General features: G+C 43.3%; 1 protein-coding gene across 1 annotated transcript; it reads left to right on the forward strand.

Annotated features, from left to right (window-relative positions):
• Positions 1-803: 803 nt before the first annotated feature.
• TSPAN17 (tetraspanin 17) lies at positions 804-20,096 on the forward strand. The gene is made up of 8 exons (XM_074292200.1): positions 804-1,047; positions 3,411-3,461; positions 3,608-3,754; positions 5,716-5,886; positions 9,793-9,918; positions 14,911-14,958; positions 17,081-17,197; positions 19,456-20,096. Exons 1-8 carry the CDS (start codon positions 961-963, stop codon positions 19,519-19,521), a joined length of 813 nt encoding a protein of 270 aa, XP_074148301.1. The 5' UTR covers positions 804-960; the 3' UTR covers positions 19,522-20,096.
• Positions 20,097-22,357: the final 2,261 nt, after the last annotated feature.

The raw sequence follows: 22,357 nt of genomic DNA on the forward strand, positions 1-22,357 counted from the left end.
TCTTTTTGGGATACAGGCCTAATTATCTTCAATTTTAAAAGAGAAGTAACTAACACTCCAGATTCATTTTGCTTTTCATCCTTACTTTGATGAGTTTCAAAGTGGCACCGACCAACTGGGGGATAAATACATTGAATCCCATCAGTCGTTTATTAAATGCCCACATGCTGGGGATAGAGATACAATTGAAACAGATCTAGCCCTGGATGAGGGGAAACAAGATATATGCATATAAATACAAAACATATACAAAGTAAATTCCAGTGGAGGATCACTACCATTATCGGGGAAGATCAGAACATCTCTTCTATAAAACTGAAGGAAGCTGGGACTCTTAGAGGGAGGAGGTGAAGGTCCAGCACATTCCAGGGACAGCTTGTGTAAAGGCAAGAAGGAATGCAGTGTGGGAAGAATAGTGCCCACAGTCTGGCTGGAATTGAAGAGTGCCCGAAAGGGATGTATAAGGAGCTCTGATAGGGAAGGCTGAGCCAGACTGTGAAGTCTTAGATGCCGAACAGTTTCTATTTTATTCTAGAGATAATAGGGAGCCCCATAAGCTTCTGGAGTGGAGGAGTGACGTGGCTATAACTGTACTTTAGGAATATCTTTGTCCGAGGTGAGAGAGGATGGATTGGAGCCTGAGACAGAGCTCGATTAGGAGGCGCCGCATTACCTAGGCCCCCAAAGCCGGGACTACCCCGGAGGTCTCGGGTCGGCTGGCGCTGCTAGGTGTCCTAGCTGGCGGGGAAAAAGGAGGAGGAGGAGGAGGAGGAGGAGGAGGAGGCCGGCTGGCGGGCGGAGCCGGGGACGGGGGGCGGGGCCTCGGCGTGGTCTCAGCCATGAAGCCGAGACCGCCAGCCCAGGCCCGGGGCCGGCGCTAACCCAGGGCTGCTGCGGGCCACGGGCCCCGGCCCCGGGCGAGCGGCTCCCAGTGCGCGGCGGCCGCCCCGGCTGCTCACCATGCCGGCCAAGCAGCAGCGCTTCCAGGAGCCCGAGGTCGGCTGCTGCGGAAAATACTTCCTGTTCGGTTTCAACATTATCTTCTGGGTGAGTGGGGTGGGGATGAGGCCGTGAGGGGTGGGGCTGGGTGGGGGGTAAAGATCAGGCTGCACTCCATCTCGGGGCTTTCTGGAGGGCAGGGGAGGCTGCCCCGCAACCACCCTGCCCGGTTCATTTCCTGGGCTTCCCGGCTAGTGTCGCCCTCCCCTCCCTTCCCTAGGAAGAGGGGGAGGGGAAAGGAAGGGAAAAGCTACACCCCACCCCCTTCTTTCCCTGGGGTTCACGGGGAGCTGCCCAGCCCCCACCTACTTGGCTTTCTTTCCTGGGGAAGGGAGAAGGAAAGAATAGTGAATAAAGGGGTCTGGGAGGGGTCGTCCGTACTCTTGGCTAGCCACTCATAGGCTAGCCTTGCTGCTTCTCAGGCCTAGAGATCCCCCCTCATTGAGTGTGTGTGGGGGCAGCTCTCCATGGAATCGATTGCTTGAGGTTTTCTTCAGGGGCCCCGTTTAAAGACCCAGTCTGCTGGTTGCTCGAGGTCTGGGAAAGAAAGATTAAAGTGTGTGGGAAGGTATTTCTTTGGAGATTCTTAGAAATTCACCCCACCTCCCAACTCCCAATTTTCTCTCTAGGAGAGTCACCCTTGTAGGACTAAATTAAGGGGGACTTGAGTAGTTGTCTCTCCAGGTCACCCAGGACCAGGGTGAATGGAGAGAGTTGCAGAATCCCATCTCTGCCGTCACCTTTACATTTTGGGGTAAGGTGTGGCCCCTGTGTTGAGCAGGGCCTGTTTCTCCAGGCCAGTGGCTAGCTCCGGCCTTTTCTGTATATCATTATTTCCTACCCCTATTCTCATTATCAATTGTAATTTCCCCAATTCCCTTCACTTAATCTTGCTTTCCCTTTAGCCTGAGCCCTCTGTCCTCCTCATGGGAGGGACCTCTTCAGCTATTGTGGCTAATGGTCAGAGAGTGGGCACAAAAGGTCCCTTTTAGCCCTTTCAACTGACAAAAGAGCCTTGGTATCAGCTAATAACTGGATTTATAACAGGAAGGGTCCTTAGAACTTATCCTAAAATCATTGACTTAGATCTGGGAGGGACTTTTCCAACTCCTTCATTTTAAAAGGAGGGAGGGGTATGGACTGAACAGGCCAGAGAACACTTCAGCGCTCTAGAGATCAATAAGGAATAATTGGCTAGCTTAAATTTGAATACAGGATGTTTTATTCTTTATCTAGAAGGCTGTCCATATGGTGCTGTTATAACCTCATGAGAGAGAACCTGAGCAGAAAATTGGCCCTTCTACTCTGGGATACCATATATTTATTACTCATCCTACAGCTGAGCAGTCTGAAATTCCCTGATTTGGTCCCCTAGTTTCTGCCAAGTCATCTGTGACTTGTTTCCTTGCCCCTCAAAGTCAAACAGTCACTAACTTCTGTCCTCCCTCCCTGCTCCATTTCCTTATCTTCCTTTCCTTGAAAGATTGCATTGACTTCTTAGCCAGGCTTACCACCCTCAGGCTGTCTGTCCCATTCATTTGACAGGTTTCATTTACTACCTTGTCTTTCTAGTTGAAATCATCCTTTATGAATTAGCTGTTCATGTCCTTTAATGATTCCAATACTCTGTACAAATATATATAATCAATATGAATCGGGTTAGCTAATTTCCATATTACTCTATAAAGTTTTTAACACACTTTCCTGGAAACTGTATGAGACGTGGAGCCAGGATTATCACCCTCATTTTAACAGATTTTAAAGTCTTTGTAGGATAGGAGGGATAGGAGGGATACTCGCTAGATTTAAGGATGAGGAAAGACCCGAGTTTAAATCCCTTATCTGATACTTAATAATTGTGTGATTTTGGGGAGGTTACTTAGTTTATGAGACAGATGAGGACATCTGTAAAATGGGACTAGTATTTTTAATATCTACTTTCACAAGCTTGAGAAAAAAGTTTGAAAAAAGTATTTTATAAGATTGAATTTTCATTATTGTTGTCTTTTTTCCTTTTCTTTTTTCTTTCTTTCTTATCTCCACATCTTATCTTTTTATATAATAGATATTATTGTTCTTAGAGATGAAACTGAAATTCAGAAAGAAGTTTCTGGCTAAGATTACAAAGTTAGTGTTAAAAATGGGACACAGAACAATTGAATTAATGAAGAGGGGCTCCTTTTCTGTCTCACTTTTACTCCCTCTTACTCCAGACCTCCAAAAGCCCAGGTGGCAGGAAAGCAGAGGAGACCATGATCTGCTCTTCTGCTCTTTCAGGTATATAAGTTGGGGTGGCAGGGACAGGTAGTACTATCACTGAATTGGAGAACATAACAGGATAGCATAGTGTAGGGCTTTTGCTGCCCACTTCTAGTAGACATACCCTGAATTCCTTCTTCTTTCTTCTCCAGCTATTGGGGGCTGTGCTGCTGGTCATAGGCTTGTGGGCCTGGGGAGAAAAGGTAAGCACCTATGGTGAGGGAAAGAGACAGGGAAGAAAGAGGCTGGGTTGTTTGGGTCCAAGTCCTGAAGTGATGGAGGCTGCTGGGGTAGAGGTGGGACTGTTTCTGTGATTCTTAATCTTCCTTCCTTAATACCCTGTGTGCAGGGGGTCCTTTCCAACATCTCCTCACTCACCCACCTGAGTGGCCTGGATCCCGTGTGGTTCTTCGTGGTGGTTGGAGGTATCATGTCTGTATTGGGCTTCGCTGGCTGCATTGGGGCCCTTCGGGAGAACACCTTCTTACTCAAGTTTGTAAGTGTGAGGGGCTCTTCCCTCTCCTCTGGGGTGGAGGATGTGGAGTTATTTAAGGGATTGAAAGTGTCTGTGCTGGGGGAGGGGTCATATATTGAAGTGGGTGAGAAGAAAGTAAGGGCCAGTGACCCACAGCTGGACTCAGGGAGCTCAGCCAAGATGGAACAATTTGAGAAATATTTTTAAAGGGAGAATATAATTAGAAATAAATATAAAAGGAAACTTTCCTTTGCCAGATTAGGCAGTCCTTAGACTTCCTAAATCAGCAGTGTCACTAAATTGACCAGGCTAAGCTTGGCCTATAATACTTTCTTTGCTAGAAGCCCCATCAGGGAGTAGGAGTGGGGGTGGGAGTCCAGCTGCCTGGGGAAGAGATGGTGTGGTAGTAGGAAAAAACTGACCTTGGAGTGTGCCTCAACTTCCTTCTCATCTATAAAATGAGAGTATTGGGGTAAATGACTTTAAAGGTCACTTCTAATCCTGATCTATAATCCTTTGATTCTTTTGCAAATAAAGGTATTTGTAGTGCTACATTTGTCCTTTCTCCAACCCTCAATTGGAGATTTGTTTCTCTGGGACCATTGGCTCAGGATTATTGATTCATTCAGTAATCCCAAGATCCCTCTCTACCCACCAGGAAGCCATCTCATGGCATGGCAGGTTTAAGCAATTTCACCTACAAATGCTTTAAGATTCAGCAGTCAATCAGCAAGTTTCTTCCTCCCCTCCCCCCCCCTTTGTGCCAGGTATTGTGCTAAGTGCCAGGAATGAATTCTTGATAAACTTTTTTCGACTTCAGTCCTTCAGAAAAATGAAAAATCAATGATTCAGGGTTAGAACACGGCGGCGCCATTCCCTTCTAGAGGGGCTTTTCATGGGCTGCTGTTGCTCAAAATATTCATCCCCTGGTGATCATCTTCCAGCTGATGAGCCTCCAGAGCACATTTAGCTAGGCCGATCTTTTGACTAGAGAAGATACAAGTCCGTTGCTGAGCTATTCCTCCTGGGCAGGCCTTGTCAGAGCTGGGGCTGCCACTTGGTTGACAGAGCTTCCTGGAAGCCCGAATCATGCTGTAGTAAGACATTGTAAGAATTGTGATTAAAAAAAGGGGAAGGAGGTCAGGTTCTGGAGTCAGAAAACTTTAGTTCAGATCTCTCCCCTGATGCTTACTGCCTTTATGACTTGTGTAAAGTATTTTATCTACCTGGACTTTAGTTTCTTCATCTGTAAAATGAAGGGTCTGGACTGGATGCTCTCAGACGTCCCTTCCAATTCTAGAAATGGGACCCTATAATTTTGGGAGGGGCATGGGCAAGGTGTGTGTGTGAGGGGGGAGAGCACTAGTAGTTAAAGGTATCAGGAGATCTTTTATGTAAAAGGTATCAGCTGAGACAAGGAGGAAGTGCTTCAGGCATAGGGGCAGCTAGAGTAAAAGTATGGAGATGGGAAATGGAGTATTTACTATGCTGGAAGAACAGTAAGAAAACCAATGTAGCTGGGTCATAGAGAAGGTAAATACATTGGGAAAATATTTGTTAAATGCTTACTTTGAGGGCAACCCCAAGCAAATTGCTCTCGAGAAACTCACATTGTAACTGAGGGAGACAACATGTATAGCCGGGTTCGTGTTCTATTGGTGGCAGATAGAAAAACTGAGTGGTTCTCAGGGGAAGTAACCGGGCAGTTTACAAGGTCCAGAGGACTTGGAAGTAGTGAGAGATGGTGCTTTACCAAGAGTGTCTGAAGGTTAGAGTGCAGTAAGTCAAAAGTTAGTGGCAGCTCCAGGGTGACCCATTTCTTTCCTTGCAGTCTAGTGTTCTTTTCACTGCTCCAACCTGCATTTGCCCATGCCCATAGTCCCCATGATCTGACTGGGTGCAGGGCAGCAGGTAGCATTCAAGCTGGATTCTACCATTTTCCACTGATTCTGTCCCCTCTCTTCCCATTCCCTTCCTTGCAGTTCTCAGTGTTCTTGGGTCTCATCTTCTTTCTGGAGCTGGCCACAGGAATCTTGGCCTTTGTCTTCAAGGATTGGATTAGAGACCAGCTCAATATATTCATCAACAACAACGTCAAAGCCTATCGGGATGATATCGACCTGCAAAACCTCATCGACTTTGCTCAGGAATATGTGAGTCATCTAAGTTTTAATCTTGGTCCAACCAAGAGTGCCCTAGACTTATTTAGATCATGGATGGTAGGATTAGGAGGTTTGGGAGGGAGGTTCACAAGAGACTCCAGCAGCCTTACCTCCCATAGAAGGCCATGATCCTTAGCAGCAGTTTGGTTTAGTTCACAAATTTTTAGGTTAGAGAGAGGAAACAGGTTTGGTTTTTGTGTGGGGTGTGTTGTGTTTTTGTAGGAATAGTAACTTTTATCATTGCCTTCAAATACAAAGTAATAAAATTCACATTTCTGTATTACTTTTCAAGTTTGTGAAGTTCTTCACAAATCAGTAAGGTAGCACATTAAAAGTATTCACTACATTTTATAGAGCAGGAATAGACTCAAAAGGATTAACTATGTATCTTTTCCTTGGGTGGTAAGTGTTAGAGCTCACCAGCCTGTAGTTTGAAGAATTTACCTTTTTTTCTCCTTCTTGTCGAAAATTGGGACATTTGCCCATCTCCAGTCCAATAATACATCTGTTGCCCACAGTTTTCCAAATATCACTGAGGGTGGCTCAACCATCATATCTGCTATTCTTTCAGTATTGTTAATGTAGTCCATGTAGGCTAGAAATCCAAATCCTGCTCTCAGACATGATCTTCTTAGCCAGCTGTTCACTTCCCAAATCTGCCTTTCTTTTCTGAAGCCCTTGCACTTTCATGGGCAGTAGTGACGAAAATACACACCTGGGTCTCTAAGTATTTTATTTCATTCCCAGGGCTTCCAAATCTTTCATTATGCTTTCTGGCTTCTTTTAAGCAATATTGTTTTTATCCCTTATCCCTGGAATCTCTAGAAATGCCAGATTTGGCAAAATTTTGCAAAGCTTTCTGTCACATTCCAGATTAGTGTTCTGACAAGGCAGCATGCTTTCTTGTTTATTGCTCATGGTCATTGATAGATTATCTCTCAAGTATCACTATTTGTCTCTTTTTGCTGGGATCTGTACCCTGGTTTGGGTCCTCATTATCAGCATGGCAGGAGAAGTTGCTTTTGCTTCCAAGTGTGCAGTCCCACCCTTCTTGGAAAAAAGCCTCAGAATGTGACATAACTCCAGAAATTCAGCAATCCTTTCTTTTGTTCTCTGGAGTTTCTTCTATGCTTCAACCTTCTGACAAGAGCTTAGGAATTCTTTTCTTTGTCAAATTCCTTTTATTCATTATTTACTAAAAACACCTCCTATTCTTTCTAGGAGTCTTTCATTCACAAAGCTAGAGTCCAGTTTGGGCTTCTCCCTGAATCCTTAAAGTTGTTTATTGAAGCAAATATTTTACTAACTAAATTCTCATATAATTAGTTTAGTTTTTTTTTCCTCTAAATTTTCCTCTTAAATTTAAATTCATTTAAAAACGTTATTTTGAGAAGAAGATCCAAAAACCATAGTGGGGTATAGGACATAAAAATGGTCAAGAACTCCTGGTAGAGTGAAAGAAAGATTCCTTCTGTCTTTTTTACCTTCTTTAGTAGAGAGTCTAAATTTTGCATACATGCAGTTGTTTCTTCATTGCCTCTGGAAGAATCACAGATGTACAATCTTTAGGTCACTGGAGTACTTTCCTCACTTTTCAGATTTGCTGATCCTGGGTTCCTTACTTCTCAGTGGCTTTCAACCACTAACTCTACTAACTGGAGTTTGCAGCTGTCCTAGGCTCTTGAGTTAGGTGGGCACGACCCAAACTTCTCATTCTGCTTAGCAGGGTCTGATTCACAGATTACTTGCTTCTGCCTTAAAACTAACACAGCAGCTCCCCTCAGCCATTGTTTGTGAGAAGGTCTTCAGAGAAAATCCAATTTCTTGTCCTCTCATTGCTGATCAGACATCAGATACTAGTTGCTTTCTTTTTCTTCTGGTTTACCTCCTACTCCATTAACTCATAATTAACTAATATCATTAACTCCTGCTCGTAAATCCTTACCCTTATGTAGATACCCTAGATGAATCCCAGACTGCTTGGATTTTTTCCTGCCAATATGTTTAGTTCTATTTATTTTGGAGATGCCGGTTCCCCCCCTCTCCTCCCCATCCTGGTAGAGATTGACTCCATGACCTCATTTAGGATGGTAGGTCTTAATCTGGAGCTGAGTGAACTTAAAAAAAAAAAAAATAGATGGCTATATTTCTCTTTGTATAGATTTTAAAACATTTTTCTGTGGTAGAGTCTCTGGACATCAGAAAGATGAAGAGGATCCTGCCTCTGATTTTTTGGTCCCCTGATCCTTAATCAGTTCCTGTTCAGAAGTGGTGACTCTCACCTTCAGCCACAGCTCATATTTTCCTTTGTTTTCTAAACTCACCTGATTCTTAGACACTGCCCTTCAGCCCTGGGCTTCCTGACCTTCCTGTCAGCCAATATCTCTTGGTGTCTGGTTCTAGCACCTACTTCTCTCCTTTTCTTCTTCCCCACAAGACCAGACATTTCAGAGCCGGTGAATGTTTTCCTAGGATTTATTTACAACACTGAAGTATTATTTTCAAGAGAGGAAAAAAATATATAAATTCCTAGGTTTATAGGATTATAGACTTAGAGCTGGAAAGGACCTTCAAGGCCGCCATCTAATCTTTTTATTTTGCAGATAACGGAATCTAGCTTCTGGGAGGCTAGGGACATACCCAAGGTCACATGAGGTATTAAATGGCAGAGCTGAGATTTGATCCCAGGCTGAATTAGGGTAAGGTCATTTGGAGAGTATAGTTAAGTAATCTACCCTGTCCCAACCTAGGTAAGAGGGGTGGAGAAATCTGAGAAAAGTATTTATTATCTCTACTTTATTGATGGAGAAACTGAATGGTATGGGAGTAATGACTCCCATTAGCCATATAATTCCTAGAATTCTAGAATTTTAAATTAGGAAAGGATGTCAGAAGTCTGCCAGTCCAGTACTCTTTTTTAAAATGAGGAATTTTAGGATTTTTCCCAGGATTACTCGGTTAACAGTGGTATGATAATAGAAACAAGAATTAGATCTAGATCTCCTGTTCCGCAGGCCTATACACCTTTGTCCTCTTTTGCTGCCTCTGGGCCATGAAGGGAGATCTCTCAGAACACTCTTGTTTTAGTTTTGCCTACCTGGGCTCTCTAGGTAGAGCTCATTCAACAGAAAAAAATATGTACAAATTTATAAGTTCATGGGATTGTAGATTGAGAGGGAAGGGACCTCAAGGGCCATCTCTGGCTATTGAACCCTTTTATTTTCACATAAAAGAATTTGTGTCCAGAGAAGGGAAGAGACTTGGCATCCTTCTTTAATGGTGAGATTAAATGATCCGTTAATTATAGATTTTCTCTCTGCCTTGCTTATATTTCATTTTCTGATTAAGGAAAAAGAAAGAGGAAGAATGCATCATGCATTTTCCCTTTGGGCACACAGTTTATCCCCAGGTTCATAGTAGACACCTTTTTTTTTTTTTTTGATCACTGAGGCTTACGTCAATTAATAATGTAGGGTTTTTTAAACTTGTATTTAATTTTATTACTTTATTTACATACCTACTATATGCCAAGTTGTACTAAGTGTAGGAGATACAAAGACAAATGTAACAGGCCCGCTTTCAAGAAGCTTACACCTGGCTCTCTAAAGCCTTAAGTCTATTTTAAAACCTCCTTTCCCTGTGTTCTGCTGCTGGCCTGATTTGGACAGTGTGACCTTTTTTCCAGAGCAGGGACCAGAGGTCTGGGATGGATTGAGTACTACAGAAGAATGGATCAGGCACTTGATCAGCTGCATTGAGTCAGGGGGTCCTTGCAGATGGGGCCAGTCCTGGCAGGGTTTGGGTATCTTGTACTGGGGATCCTGCAGGGAACAAGAGCCCTGGGAGGTAGGAAGGTTTCTCATTGTTCCACTCTCTCATCTGGGCTTCCCTTCTCAGTGGTCATGCTGCGGAGCCCGAGGGCCCAGCGACTGGAACCTCAACATCTATTTTAACTGCACTGACTGGAACCCTAGCCGTGAGCGCTGTGGGGTGCCCTTCTCCTGCTGTGTCAAGGATCCTGCGGTGAGTGGGACTGGGATAAGAAGGGAAGGGGTGGGTAGGAGCTCTCCAGCCTTGTGAGAAGTGAGCTGAAAGAAGTAGACTGTCCACTCTGGCCTCCATCCTCAGCTCCCATGTGACAAGAACCCATCTTATTAGTATGTTCTAAACAAATGGTCATCTCTCTTTGCTTGTGAATTAGATTCAGTTGGCATTTGCCCTGGAGGTAGAGACTCTGCTTTTTGACCTTAGATTGCAAAACACCATCATGTGGGCAAAGATCCTACCACCCCCCAAAACCAAATCAAATCCAAAAAATCCAACTCAGTACTCTGAAAAAATGTTATCCACACTTTTCTATTTTCTGCACTTGTAGAAACCTAGAATGCCAGAACTAGAAGGAACCTTAGAACATACAATGCAATGTCAGGCTTTGAAGGGATCATAAGATATAGAATGTCACAAGTGGAAGAGATCTGAGAATATAATGTCAGGGCTAGGAAGGATCTTAGAACACACCATGTCAGAGTTAAAAGGGACCTTAATACACAGGATGTCAGAGCTGGGAGGGACATTTAGGTATAGCACTTTAAGATTTACAATAGTCCTGTGAGGTGGACCTGAGAGAAAATTTGACCTGTCAAGTCACACAAATAGAAACTGCTGGGGCTGAGAATTGAATGTAGATACAGTGACTCAAAGATGGCGGTCTGTCTATTATAGCCAGTAATCTCTTAACATCATAATTCATCGCTACTGGGAAATTCAGTGGTCTGGAGACTGTGGATGGACCTGCTGGGCTTTGAGGGGGTCCCTAGGCCAAAAGCCCTCAAGCTTCTGTGTTTTCCTGAGGAGTTAGAGGGTGGATCTGGTCCAGGCTGGATTGATATAGAAGCAAACACATAGCCTGGGGAAATTTCGGCATTGATTTTAGGAGTTAGAAGAGATTTTGGAGATTTCTTTGGTACCTGGTGCTTGGGCAAGAGTTCCTCTTATCTCTTCCTTGACAAATGGTCTTCTATAGCCTTTTCTTGAAGACCTTCTGTGATAGGAGCTTTCCCTCTTACCATCCCCCCCAAGGAAGCTCATTCTACTTTTGGATGGCTGTAATAATGAGAAAGTTTTTCCTCATATGGAGCCAAATATCTCTACTATTTGTAGTCACTAACACTAATTCTGTCTTCTGGGACCAAACAAAAACAAATCTAATATCTTCCTCTGGATAGTCTCTCAGATTACGAGCATAGTATTTCAGGATAGGGAGAGGACTTAGAGATTATTTAGCACAAACTCCTCATTTTACAGATGACACAAAGCAGGCTAAAAAGTGAAATAGCTTGTCCAAGGTCACTTTTATTTTTAAATTTTGGGTAGTTTTGTAAACTGTTGTCTCTGCTTTTTTTTTTTTTAAATAGTACTTTATTTTTTTCAAATATATGCAAAGATAGTTTTCAACATTCACTCTTGCAAAACTTCTGTATTCTATATTCCAAATTTTTCTTCCTCCCTCCTCCCCTCTCTAAGATAGCAAGCAATCTGATATAGGTTAACCATGTGCAATTCTTCAATATTTTCATATTAGTCATGCTGTGCAAAAAAAATCTGATCAAAAGGGAAAAAAAACAAGCAAGCAAACTACAACAGCAAAAAGGGAAAAATAGTATGCTTTGATCCACATTCAGTCTCCAGAATTCTCCTTCTGGATGCAGATGGCCCTTTCAAGGTCATTCTTTAAAGACCTTTTTAAGTATTTAGATACAGATATTCCCAGTTCTTCCATCCAACTTCAGGTGTCATGACTTCCTGGACTTTCCCCATGGCTTTCCTGAGGATTATCTTTCAGTTTGTCAGTGATGTTTCTGAAATAATAGAGTGAGTGTCCAGAAGTGATCGCATCCTTGAGATGCTATTGACCACATCTGAGGAAGACAGGACTAAGTCTCCTTTGTTCTTGAGACCTGAGTGCCTACCCTATATAAAATTCTAGATAACTGGGTGGAGGAAACAAGAACAAAGACCAAGGTCTGGAAAACATCTCTTAGAGTGGTGCTTTTAAAATATATATATATATAATATTCATACAAATAAATAAATATGTATATGTAAACTACTCATATAAATAAATGTGTGTGTGTGTGTATATGTATATGTATGTATGTATGTTTTTTCTCCACCTGGCAGCACATACCTCTCTAGTCCCATTCCTATGAGGCTGAGATTGGTGGGTTTCTCAGGGTGGGGAGTTCCGAGTTGCAGTCTGCACTATATTTCTCACCAATAAGGCGGGCCCCTGGAGAGTGGAAGCACAGGGTACAGGATGTTCTCAGTCTCCCAAGTGGATCATTTTTAAAGCATAAGCATTTGATGCTATTTACACTAAATACAGGCAGATGCCATCTGGTATTCATTGGCTCCTCATACACATGACTTCAAAGCATTAAGGGACAGTTAACCCCATGGGGTAAAGAATAATACAGTGGGGTTTTGCCACAGAAGGCTGAATTTTGGATGTAGCGTGGTCATGGTGTTTTTAGAAACAGTGTAATATAATAGGAAGAAGGGCAGTTAGCTGGAACAGTGGGTAGAATAAGAAGACCTTAGTTCAAATGTGGCCTCAGGCACTTCCTAGCTGTGTGATTCTGGGCAAGTCATTTAACCTTCTTAGCTTCAGTTTCCTCATCTATAAAATGAGCTGGAGAAGGAAATGCCAAAAAGCAATAACTCTAAGGGAGGTCACAAAGAGTTAAGCATAATTCAACAACACAAAGGTAAAGGGAATAATTGTATGAAAGGTAACTGAACAATGACAACCCTTGAGGAGTTTATATTCCATAGTGAACAGGAAAACATAAGCTTTTAGAGATTTTTAGAGATTTCCTTTTAAGATTCTTCAGTACCTTTGCCTGCATTTAAAAAGGTTGGTACCTCAACAAAAGATCTCCCTAAACAGTTTATGCAATAACAATAATGTTTAAAGATAAATAACTTTTGAAAGACCTAGGAACTCTGATCAACAGAACTGACCACTATTCTAATGGATTCATAATAAAATTCACTGTCCAGTTCCAAATAGAAAGCTGATGGACTCACTGCAGATTGAAGCATTTCTCCTTTCCTCCTCTTCCTTTCTCCCTTCTTTCCATCATCTGCCTAATGTGGGGATTTGTTTTGCTGGATTCATGATAGGGGTTTTGTTTTTATTGCCTTCTTCAGTGGGGTGGAGGGGAGAATTTGAAACTGAAAATTAAATCAAATTGAATAATTTTTTTTAAAAGGTCTAAGTTTGGTAATGATGACTAATTTAAAAGATGGAGTATTTTGGCATAACCAGTTGCTTCACAGAAATATGTAGGTTTCTTGAAATTTCTACTAAGAGTTCCAGAAAATCTAGTAATAATTTTCTTTTTTAAAAAAATTATATTTCTTTTTATACCATTTGTTTCCCAGTGTAGTTCTCCCCTTCTTCCCAGAATCATTTTTTTTAATTCATCCATTTATTTATTTATTTATTCATTTATTTATTTATTTATTCATTTATTCATTCATTCATTTATTTATTTATCCATTTATTTATTTATTTATTTATTTGTTTTATTTATTTATTTTTTGTGAGGCAATTTTGGTTAAGGGATTTGTCTAGGGTCACACAGTTAAGAAGTGTTAAGTGTCTGAGGCTAAATTTGAACTCAGGTCCTCCTGACTTCAGGGCTGTATTCACTGTGCCATCTAGTTGGCTGATCCAGAGTCATTCTTTATAATAAAATAGGAAGAAAGAAAAAAAGTTTCACAGAACTAAACAGCCTGTGGGAGGGGAAAGTCTGATGTTTTATGCAGTATTTTGCCCTCTGATATCTGCAGAGAACTAGGTGCAAGTATTTTTTCTTATCTATCCATTCTTTGGGGCCAACCTTGGTCATTCTGACTCCACAATATTGATTTTCAGTTATGCTGCCATTCTTTCCATTTACATGGTTGTATATTGAAGTCTTTGAGTATATTATTTTCCTGTGGCTCTTCATACTTTGCATCAGTTCATACATCTTTCCATGCTTCTGTATCCATAGTGTCCAAAGCTTTTCTTATGGTATAGGAACATGCCATTACATTTATGCACCTCATTTGTTTAGCCATTCCCTCATTCCTAGATGACCATGTGCTTAGTTTCTGGTTCCTTACTACCTCTATAAATACTTTGGTGTATGAGGACCTTTCTTTTTGTCACAGACTGCTGTGTGGTATAACCTTATAATAGATTTTCTGGATCACAGGCTCTGATTGTAAATACTTTCATGGGATAATTCCAGATAGTTTTCCAGAATAGCTCCACTAACAAGGCATTAGTACTTTCATCTTTCCTTGACCCTTCTAATATTGCCTGTTGTCATCTTTGGCCCCAGGATGTCTTAGAGATAACATGGTGGCCAGGGGCTTCATGGGCATTGCCATGAGCCTTGCTTAAAGGGTCCCTTATCCCCTGTGGTACCTCTTAAAGTCCTTTCCCTATCACTGAGAACTAAGTTCAGTCAACCAGCCATTTCTTTGTGATGAGTCCTGAGAGGAAGATGGACTGTACCAGTGTTTGGGTTGTGCCTTTAGGAGATTGATGATATTCTAGGAATAAGAGGCCTGTAGAGCTGGAAAGAACTCTGAGGGACTGTGTAATCCAACATTCTTATTTTCCAGTTGAGGAAACTGAGGTCTAGAGAACATAAATGACTATTCATTCATTAGTGGCAGGACCTGGGGCTTCGACAATAGCTTTTACTGACATGCTAGGGATGGTTTGGGGAGTATTGTCTGATGAGCTGAGCAGAGTTGGGAAGTACAGCTGAAGCCCAGAAATGAGGAAAATGTCAGCTTCTTGATGGCTAAACTGCTAATTTACTTTTCCATTTGTATCCCCAGCTCCTAGCAAAGTTCCTGACAAATAGTAGGCATTTTAGCAAATTAATGTTGGTTGGTTGATTGAAAGATAGAGCAAAAATCCAGTCTTTAATAAATCTTGTTTTTCCCTAGGAGGATGTTCTCAATACCCAATGTGGCTATGATGTCCGACTTAAACTGGTAAGGGGAACATATGGGAGGACCAGTGGGGAATGAAGTGTGTGTATGTTAGAGGATGATTAGTGTAAGATGCTATTCTGTAATCTCAGGGCTAGAACAGACCTAAGGGGTTATTTAGTATAACCTCTGACCATATGAAAAAATTCTTGCTTCCAACATCCTTGACAAGGGAAGTGAATTGTCTAACCTCTTCTTGAAGAACTCTAGTGATGGAGAGGATCCTAGGAATGGACAATTCTACTCAATTGGTTAAAAGCTCTTCTGTGTTTGAACCCACTTTCTCTCCCTGGTACTATTAAGCTAGTATTTTTTTTTAATAATAGCTTTTTATTTTCAAAACATATAAAAAGATAGTTTTCAATATTCACCCTTGCAGAATCTTGTGTTCCAAATTTTTCTCCCTCCCTTCCCTCCAGCTCTCTTCCCTAGACAGCAAGCAATCCAATATAGGTTAAATATGTATAATTCTTTATTTTTTTTTTTATAACTTTATTGACAGAACATATGCTTGGGTAAATTTTTACAACATTATCCCTTGTACTCACATCTGCTCTGACTTTTCCCTTCCCTCCCTCCACCCCCTCCTCTAGATGGCAGGCAGTCTTATACATGTTAAATGTTATAGTATGTCCTAGATACAATGTATATGTGCAGAACTGAACAGTTCTCTTGTTGCACAGGGAGACTTAGATTCAGAAGGTAAAAATAACCTGAAGAGAAACAAAAATGCAAACAGTTTACACTCATTTCCCAGTGTTCCTTTTCTGGGGGTAGCTGATTTTTATCCATCATTGATCAATTGGATCACAGCTAGGCAGTGTTAAGTGTCTGAGGTCAACTTTGAACTCAGGTCCTCCTGACTTCAGGGCTGGTGCTCTATCCACTGCACCACCTAGCTGCCTTGTGCACTTCTTTCAAACCTATTTCCACATTTACCATGCTACATAAGAAAAAGCAGATTGAAAAGGAAAATAAGTGAGAAAGTTTAAAAAAAAAAAAAAAAAAAAAAGCAAAGAATAACGGAAAGGTGAAAATACTACATCCAGTTCCCATAGTCCTCTGTCTGGAGGCAGATGGCTCTCTCCCTTACAAGTCTTGGAATTATATGTGACCGGAGAAGGAAAGACTGGTAGTTTGACTGGAATGTAGATACACTTTGGGAGAGATAAGACTGAATTGGGAGGACTGGAGTCAAATTATAAGTGGACCTTGAAGGCCAAGAATTTATAAACTTTATTTGTAAAACAATGGGGAGGCACTTTGTTCAAAGATATGACTTGGTAGTAGATATGAAAACAATGCTGGATGAAGTTAATTCAGTTTAACATTTGTTAACTTCTTGCCAAGAGTCTTCTGGGAATTTATATTTTACTTAAGGGGAGGGAGGTGTCTGGAACTCCACTTAGACTCAGATAAGAGGAACCTAAATCTAAATGAAATGCAAAGTCTATGAGGGTGAGGCAATAACACCTGGAGAAGATGGCCTAGGCCTCTTGTGCTTGGAGCCTTGGAGATAGGAGAGTGTTCCAGGCCTGTGAGAAGGTTGGGAAACTAGAGATGGAAAGGAAACCAGTCTGGCTGGAACTAAGAATGGGCTGGGATGTGAGGTGGGGGAGGGGGTTCTCTGGGTCAGCTTCTTCACCTAGCACATTTAGGGCTTGGACTGCAGAACTCCGGGCTCTGAATCCTGTGATCTTTTCTCACTTTGAGGATCACAGAGCTCTTTACTGAGGCAAGGTAGTATAAGAATAATTTAACTTTTGGTAGACTGGAGCCAGACTGTGAATAGGTTTAAATAACAAAGAAGTTCAGGAGACCACAGGGAGCCACTTAGAAGCTTCTAGGAACATCCCTGGAGCCCTGCTATGAAGGACACTTTGAAGCTGCAGGACTGGGAAAGACTAATGGCCGGAAGAGCAGTGAGGAGTCTGTTACAATGGGTTATATGCAAATCAAAGCGCCTCAGAGCCTCAGTTTCTTCTTCTGTAAAGTGAGGTGACTATACCTCCTGGGAGCAGTTTTGAAGAAAGTCCTTGATAAGCACTATGGGGGAGTTGGGGAAGCCACAGTGATCATCCATTGATACAACAGACAGTGTTAATTGTTTATGCTTTATTCAAAGGAACTGGAGCAGCAGAGCTTTATCCATACAAAAGGCTGTGTGGGCCAGTTTGAAAAGTGGCTCCAAGACAACCTGGTTGTGGTGGCTGGGGTCTTCGTGGGCATCGCCATGCTCCAGGTACTGCAGGCTGGGCCCTGTTTGGGGGCTCCCTCATCTCCGTGGTGCCTCCTGTAATCTGCAGGATTCTTGGGCTAACCCTCTTGGGCTGTTTCCTGAGGGAAAGGGAGGAGGCAGAGGAGACCAGGTCTTGTCTCCTGCCCTCCAGTAACTGATGATGTTCTGTGAGCCGGAGGTCCATAGGATAGATTACTCCCTAGTCCAAGTCTTATTTTCCCCAAAACTGAAAGCTAGAGAAGTTATGGGGCTTTTCAGTACTTAGTAGCAGAGCCTGAGGTCCCTGACCACAATTTCTGTTGTACTACTCTTCCTTCTACATGTGGGAAGAATGCTGGATTTTGACTCGGGCCCCCGGATCCTGTCTGTCTCTCATTAACTACATGTCCTGCTAGGATAACAGAGTCTCAGTTTCCTCTTCTGTAAAGAGAGGGTGTTGTATCTGCTGGCCTCTTCTGTCCTGTGAGCGACAAGAGCCAATCACTCTAGTTAGCCAGGCAGATTATGCACAGTCAGGACAGGAAAAGAGGGTTAGAGAAAATGTTTCTGATATCAAAGGGGGATGGATTTTTCTCTGCTTTGGGGAGTGGGGGCTGGGAGGAGAGGGGGAAGAGCCGGGTCAGGAAGAGTTCCCAGAGGAAGAGGGTCCTGAAGAGCAGTAGGAGAAGAAATGGGGGTGGGGGGGGAGTATAGATGATTACAGGCAGAGTTAGAGGGACAGCCTTCAGGAAACATTGAGTCGTCCAGTTTGGCTGGGGTATCTCTTGTGAGGGGGAGTAATGGTGATGAGGTTGAGGTAGCAATACCTAGTTTGAAGTAAACATGACAAGTTCACAATGTCCATTCTCTTTGTCAAAATGAAAGTTTATTGGGGAAAAGAGTTTACAGACAAAATAAGAGGTGAAGTAGGCACTAGGAGTCACAAATATGAAATAAAGTTGGGAGAACATATAGTAAGCAAGTTAAAAAACAAGTTCTCCAAGGGAGCTCACAGTTAACCAGGAGAAAGGAAATGCTCTGTGAAGTGGGAGTAAGCCATTTACTGGCAGGTTAGACGAACTGGAGTTAAGGAGAGTAAGGAGAAAGACACCATTAGAGGGACGGCACTATGAGTGGGGAGAGAGAGCAATCTCTTAGTGGGCTTAGTCCTGAAAAGAACCTAGACAAGATCTTCAGTATAAGCAGATCTTTTTTTAGAAGGAATATAGCCTTAGCATTTCTCAGGTACAAAGGCACAAACTCAAGAGGGAGAGTCTGAGAACTAAATGGAGTGCACCCTGGCAATCCAGGTCCCAGACCTGTCTATCTGCCAGTCAAGATAGTCTGGGAAAACTAACTTCCTTTTTGTATGCCATTATGGTTGATAGAATTTACCTATGACTTTTATTAACTTATGGTAATAAGACAGTCTGGGAAAACTAAGTTCTCATCTAGATTGTCTCAAAGGTTGTGAATGTGTTTCAAGATGCTAACTAGATTGGAGACAGGATGGATGAATTAACTCTGACTCTGACTTCACATTATTCTGTAGAATAGGATTTGGGCTTTTTTCTGACTGGGGAAGAGAGTAAGTCACATCAATGTGAGGGACACAAGCCCGGCAATTAATTTGGAGCCAGATTGTGGAGTTTGGGATATCGCTCTAAGGAGTTAAGATTTTTTCCCAACATCATAGGAGCAGCCCCCAGTTTTTAGTGATGGATTAGAAATAGCCTTGGACTGGGACTGAGAAGGGGCCAGATTTGACTCCCTGCTCTGTCCCTTATTAGCTCTGTGATTTTGATCTCTTGGGATCATCTTCATTACCTAGCAAATTTAGACCTTGACCTGGAGGATCAGTTCTGGGTCCTGTGGAGCTATCTCACTTTCAGGTTCACAGAGTTCTTCTAAGAATACTGGGAGCTAGGGTAGTATAAGGATTAATACCCCCATTTTACAGATGAGGAAACTGATCTTCAGAGAGCTAAGTGACACACCCAAGGTCACATAGCTTATAAAGGACTGATCTGGGAGCCAAACTCGGGCTTTCTAACTTTTTGGGCTCTACCATGGCCATTGAAGGAAGGAGAGATGGCCTTCCCTGACCTCAGCAGGGAGGATGGAGATGGGAAAATCTATCAGGAAGCTGCTGCAGAAGGGCAGGGTTGGCTGGGAAGGGTCTTGGACCAGAATGTGGGGACATAAGGGAAGGAAATGGGATTGGATTAGAGGGGTCTCCCCAGTGCTGGTTCTTTGACCCTTTGGTTCTGTTAATTCTCCAGATCTTCGGCATTTGCCTGGCCCAGAATCTTGTGAGCGACATCAACGCGGTGAAAGCCAATTGGTGAGGGCACAGAGGGCGACTCGGAGCCAACAGCCTCCCGGCCTCACAGGGTGGGCCGCCCCGGCCAGGACCCCAGGTGGCTGTACGGACGAGCTCCGGGGTGACTGGCAGGCCCACCTTGGGGGCCCCCACTCGGCACCACGCTGGATGGCCCTGGTGCCCCTGAGCTGTAGCAGCCGGGGGGCCATAGGGAGGGTATTTATATTTAGGTTACAGAGAACTGTACAGAGTGGGGGTGGGGCATGTGTCCATGCTGGGGCAATGTAAGGGGCGCAGCTGCTTATTCCCTCCCCTGGGCACAGCTGTGAAGTCCAGAGTCCATGACAAGGACTTCTGGGGTGGCTGGTTGTCATGGAAACAGCTCCATGTAATGAGGGGTAGGGGGGGAGAATAAAAGGTTCTAAATTGGGTACTGGTTCCTGAGAGAGCTCATAAAAGGAACAGTATCCTTCCCTGATGCTGCCCAGACCCAGATCCTGTGGTGAGGGGGAGGGTGTGTGCAGGGAAAGCTGGGGTGGGGAGGGGTTCTGCTATTGCCCCCACCAGCCCCATGAAGATAATAAACTGTCCTCACCCTCACTCCCTTGCTGTGTGCCTTCTGCCTGTTACTGATCCATGCTGGGAGGCCCTGCATGGATCCTGACCTTTCCCACAGGGGGAAGCAGGAGGCAGGAGGCTGCCTGTTTTGTTCTAAGTCAGGAGGAAGAGGTGTGGTAGAAAAAACACTGCGTTTGAGGTCCAAAGGCCCGAGTTTGAATCCTCACTGTCATGTCATCGGTGTACCTTCGGACCTCGGCATCTTCTGCTGTAAAATAAGGTTCTGGGAAGACAAAGAAAGGATGGGCACAGGGCTCTCTTTGGACCTCCCCTGAGGTCTCTTACAGACGAGGAAAGCTCAGAGAAGGAAGTGGTTCTGGACTTGTATGGGCCGAGGATGTCCGAGGTCCCATTGATGGCCATGGCCAGATTTGAACACAAGCCTTTTGCCTTCTACACCACACTGACTCTTTCGGTTCAGTGAGTTAGTAAGCATTCCCCAGGTGCCAGTTTTTACTGTGGATACAAATACAAACATGAGACAGCCCCCATCCTTGAGAAACCTCATTTATATAGAAGGCAACTGCCAAGTTAAAAAGGGGCTGAGAGCCTCTTCTGCAATCCTATGCATATGTATAGGGCCCTCAGGCAGTAGCATTGTTCATATTGATTTGATAACTGACAGCTGAGCCGAGTGAAACCTGGGGCAAATGGTAAGACCCATGTGTTGACTAACAGGATCCGAGGATGCTAGTTTGGGGGAAGGGGGTCATACAAAGGGGCCTTATGAGAGGGAAGGATTTGGGGAGTCTGACTCTAAAAATGTTTGCAGGCAAAGCTTTCCTTATCCATTTATTCACAGAATTGTCACTTTGGGAATGACCTCAGTGTCCAAGTCCAGGGGTCTTATGTGGGCCATTGCCAGCCACCTTGATCTTTGTCTTGGTACTGACCTCAGGTGCCTGGAGAAGCCAGGAAGGCTGACGACTTTGTGCAGCTCTGCCTCCCCCAAATCCACCTCACATGATGCTGGTGATATCATTGGTCCTCTTCAAGGACAGACAACAGGGATCTTAACCAGGTGTCTCCAGGGGCTTTGTGGAGATGAGAAAAAAAAATTGCATCTTTATTTTTACTAACTTCTAACTGAAACTTGGCTTTTCCTTTGATTGTGAATTAAAAAAAAAAAAAATTCTGAGGAGGGGCTTGACCAAAGGGATCCTCGACAAAAAATGTCAAAAGCCCATGTTGTTGTCTAACATCTCTTTCCGTACAAGAATCCCTTCTGTAGCATTTTTGATAGATGATTATCCATCCTTGCTTCGAACATCTTCAGTGATGGTGAGCTCATTGGGCCCATTCAGTTTCCAGATGATTAAAAAAAATCCCTTAGCCCCTTTTAAAGTTCATTAAGTGCTTATCCTTATTTCTGCCTGGTCCTGAGGAAACAGACCAGAAGAGGTTAAGTGACTTCTTATTGGCTAATACAGCTATGAAAGGACAGTCAGGAGCCAGATTCTCACTGCAAACCTGGTTTTCTGGGTTCTTCACTGTTTTCTCTGTGCTTCCTTTTTGCTTTGCTCTAGGAGTCAAGGGCCACAGGGAGCGCCTTTCTTGATTCATCTTCCTTTTAACCTTTTTTGTTTCCAGAGCTTGGGAGGAAGGGAGGGGCAGTGGGGAGAGTAGTCCTAAGTCCAACCTAGCAACTCCTGTCTTGCTACTATTAGGCAGGATTTCAGGACAGTTTCCCAGGCCTCTTCCATCTGGAGGACTAGGGAATCAGCTTCTAATTCTTCCCTTAGAGGAGAACCCATTCCTCACACCTTTATAGGGCAAAAAAGTTATTTTTGAGGGCCTAATTTGCTTTTCTTGAGCAACATTCCTCCTCTCCCTGGGTCTCAGTTTTCCTATCTATCAAATCATGGGTTAGATTAGATCTTATTCGGCTTTGGCATTTCTTTTTTTTCCCCCTGAGGCAATTGGGATTAAGTGACTTGCCCAGGATCACACAACTAGAAAATATTAAGTGTCTGAGACCAGATTTGAACTCAGGTTCTGACTTAGGGGTTGGTGCTCTATCCACTGCACCATTTAGCTTGGCATTTCTTCTAAGGGACCACCAGGCTATGTGAGATCCAAAGGGAAAAGGATCCTTTTACTCATTATTGCCATCAGGGAAGGCTTCCTGGAGCCAGTGGTATTTTGAATTGGGTTTTTAAAAATAGGTAGAAATTCATTCGGTGAAGAGGAGGAAGAAAGAAGATATTGTAGGCATTGAAAAGTATAAGCATGGAGGCCCAGGA

Source organism: Sminthopsis crassicaudata, chromosome 2 (genome assembly GCF_048593235.1).
Source record: "Sminthopsis crassicaudata isolate SCR6 chromosome 2, ASM4859323v1, whole genome shotgun sequence".
Classification (NCBI taxonomy): Eukaryota; Metazoa; Chordata; class Mammalia; order Dasyuromorphia; family Dasyuridae; genus Sminthopsis; species Sminthopsis crassicaudata.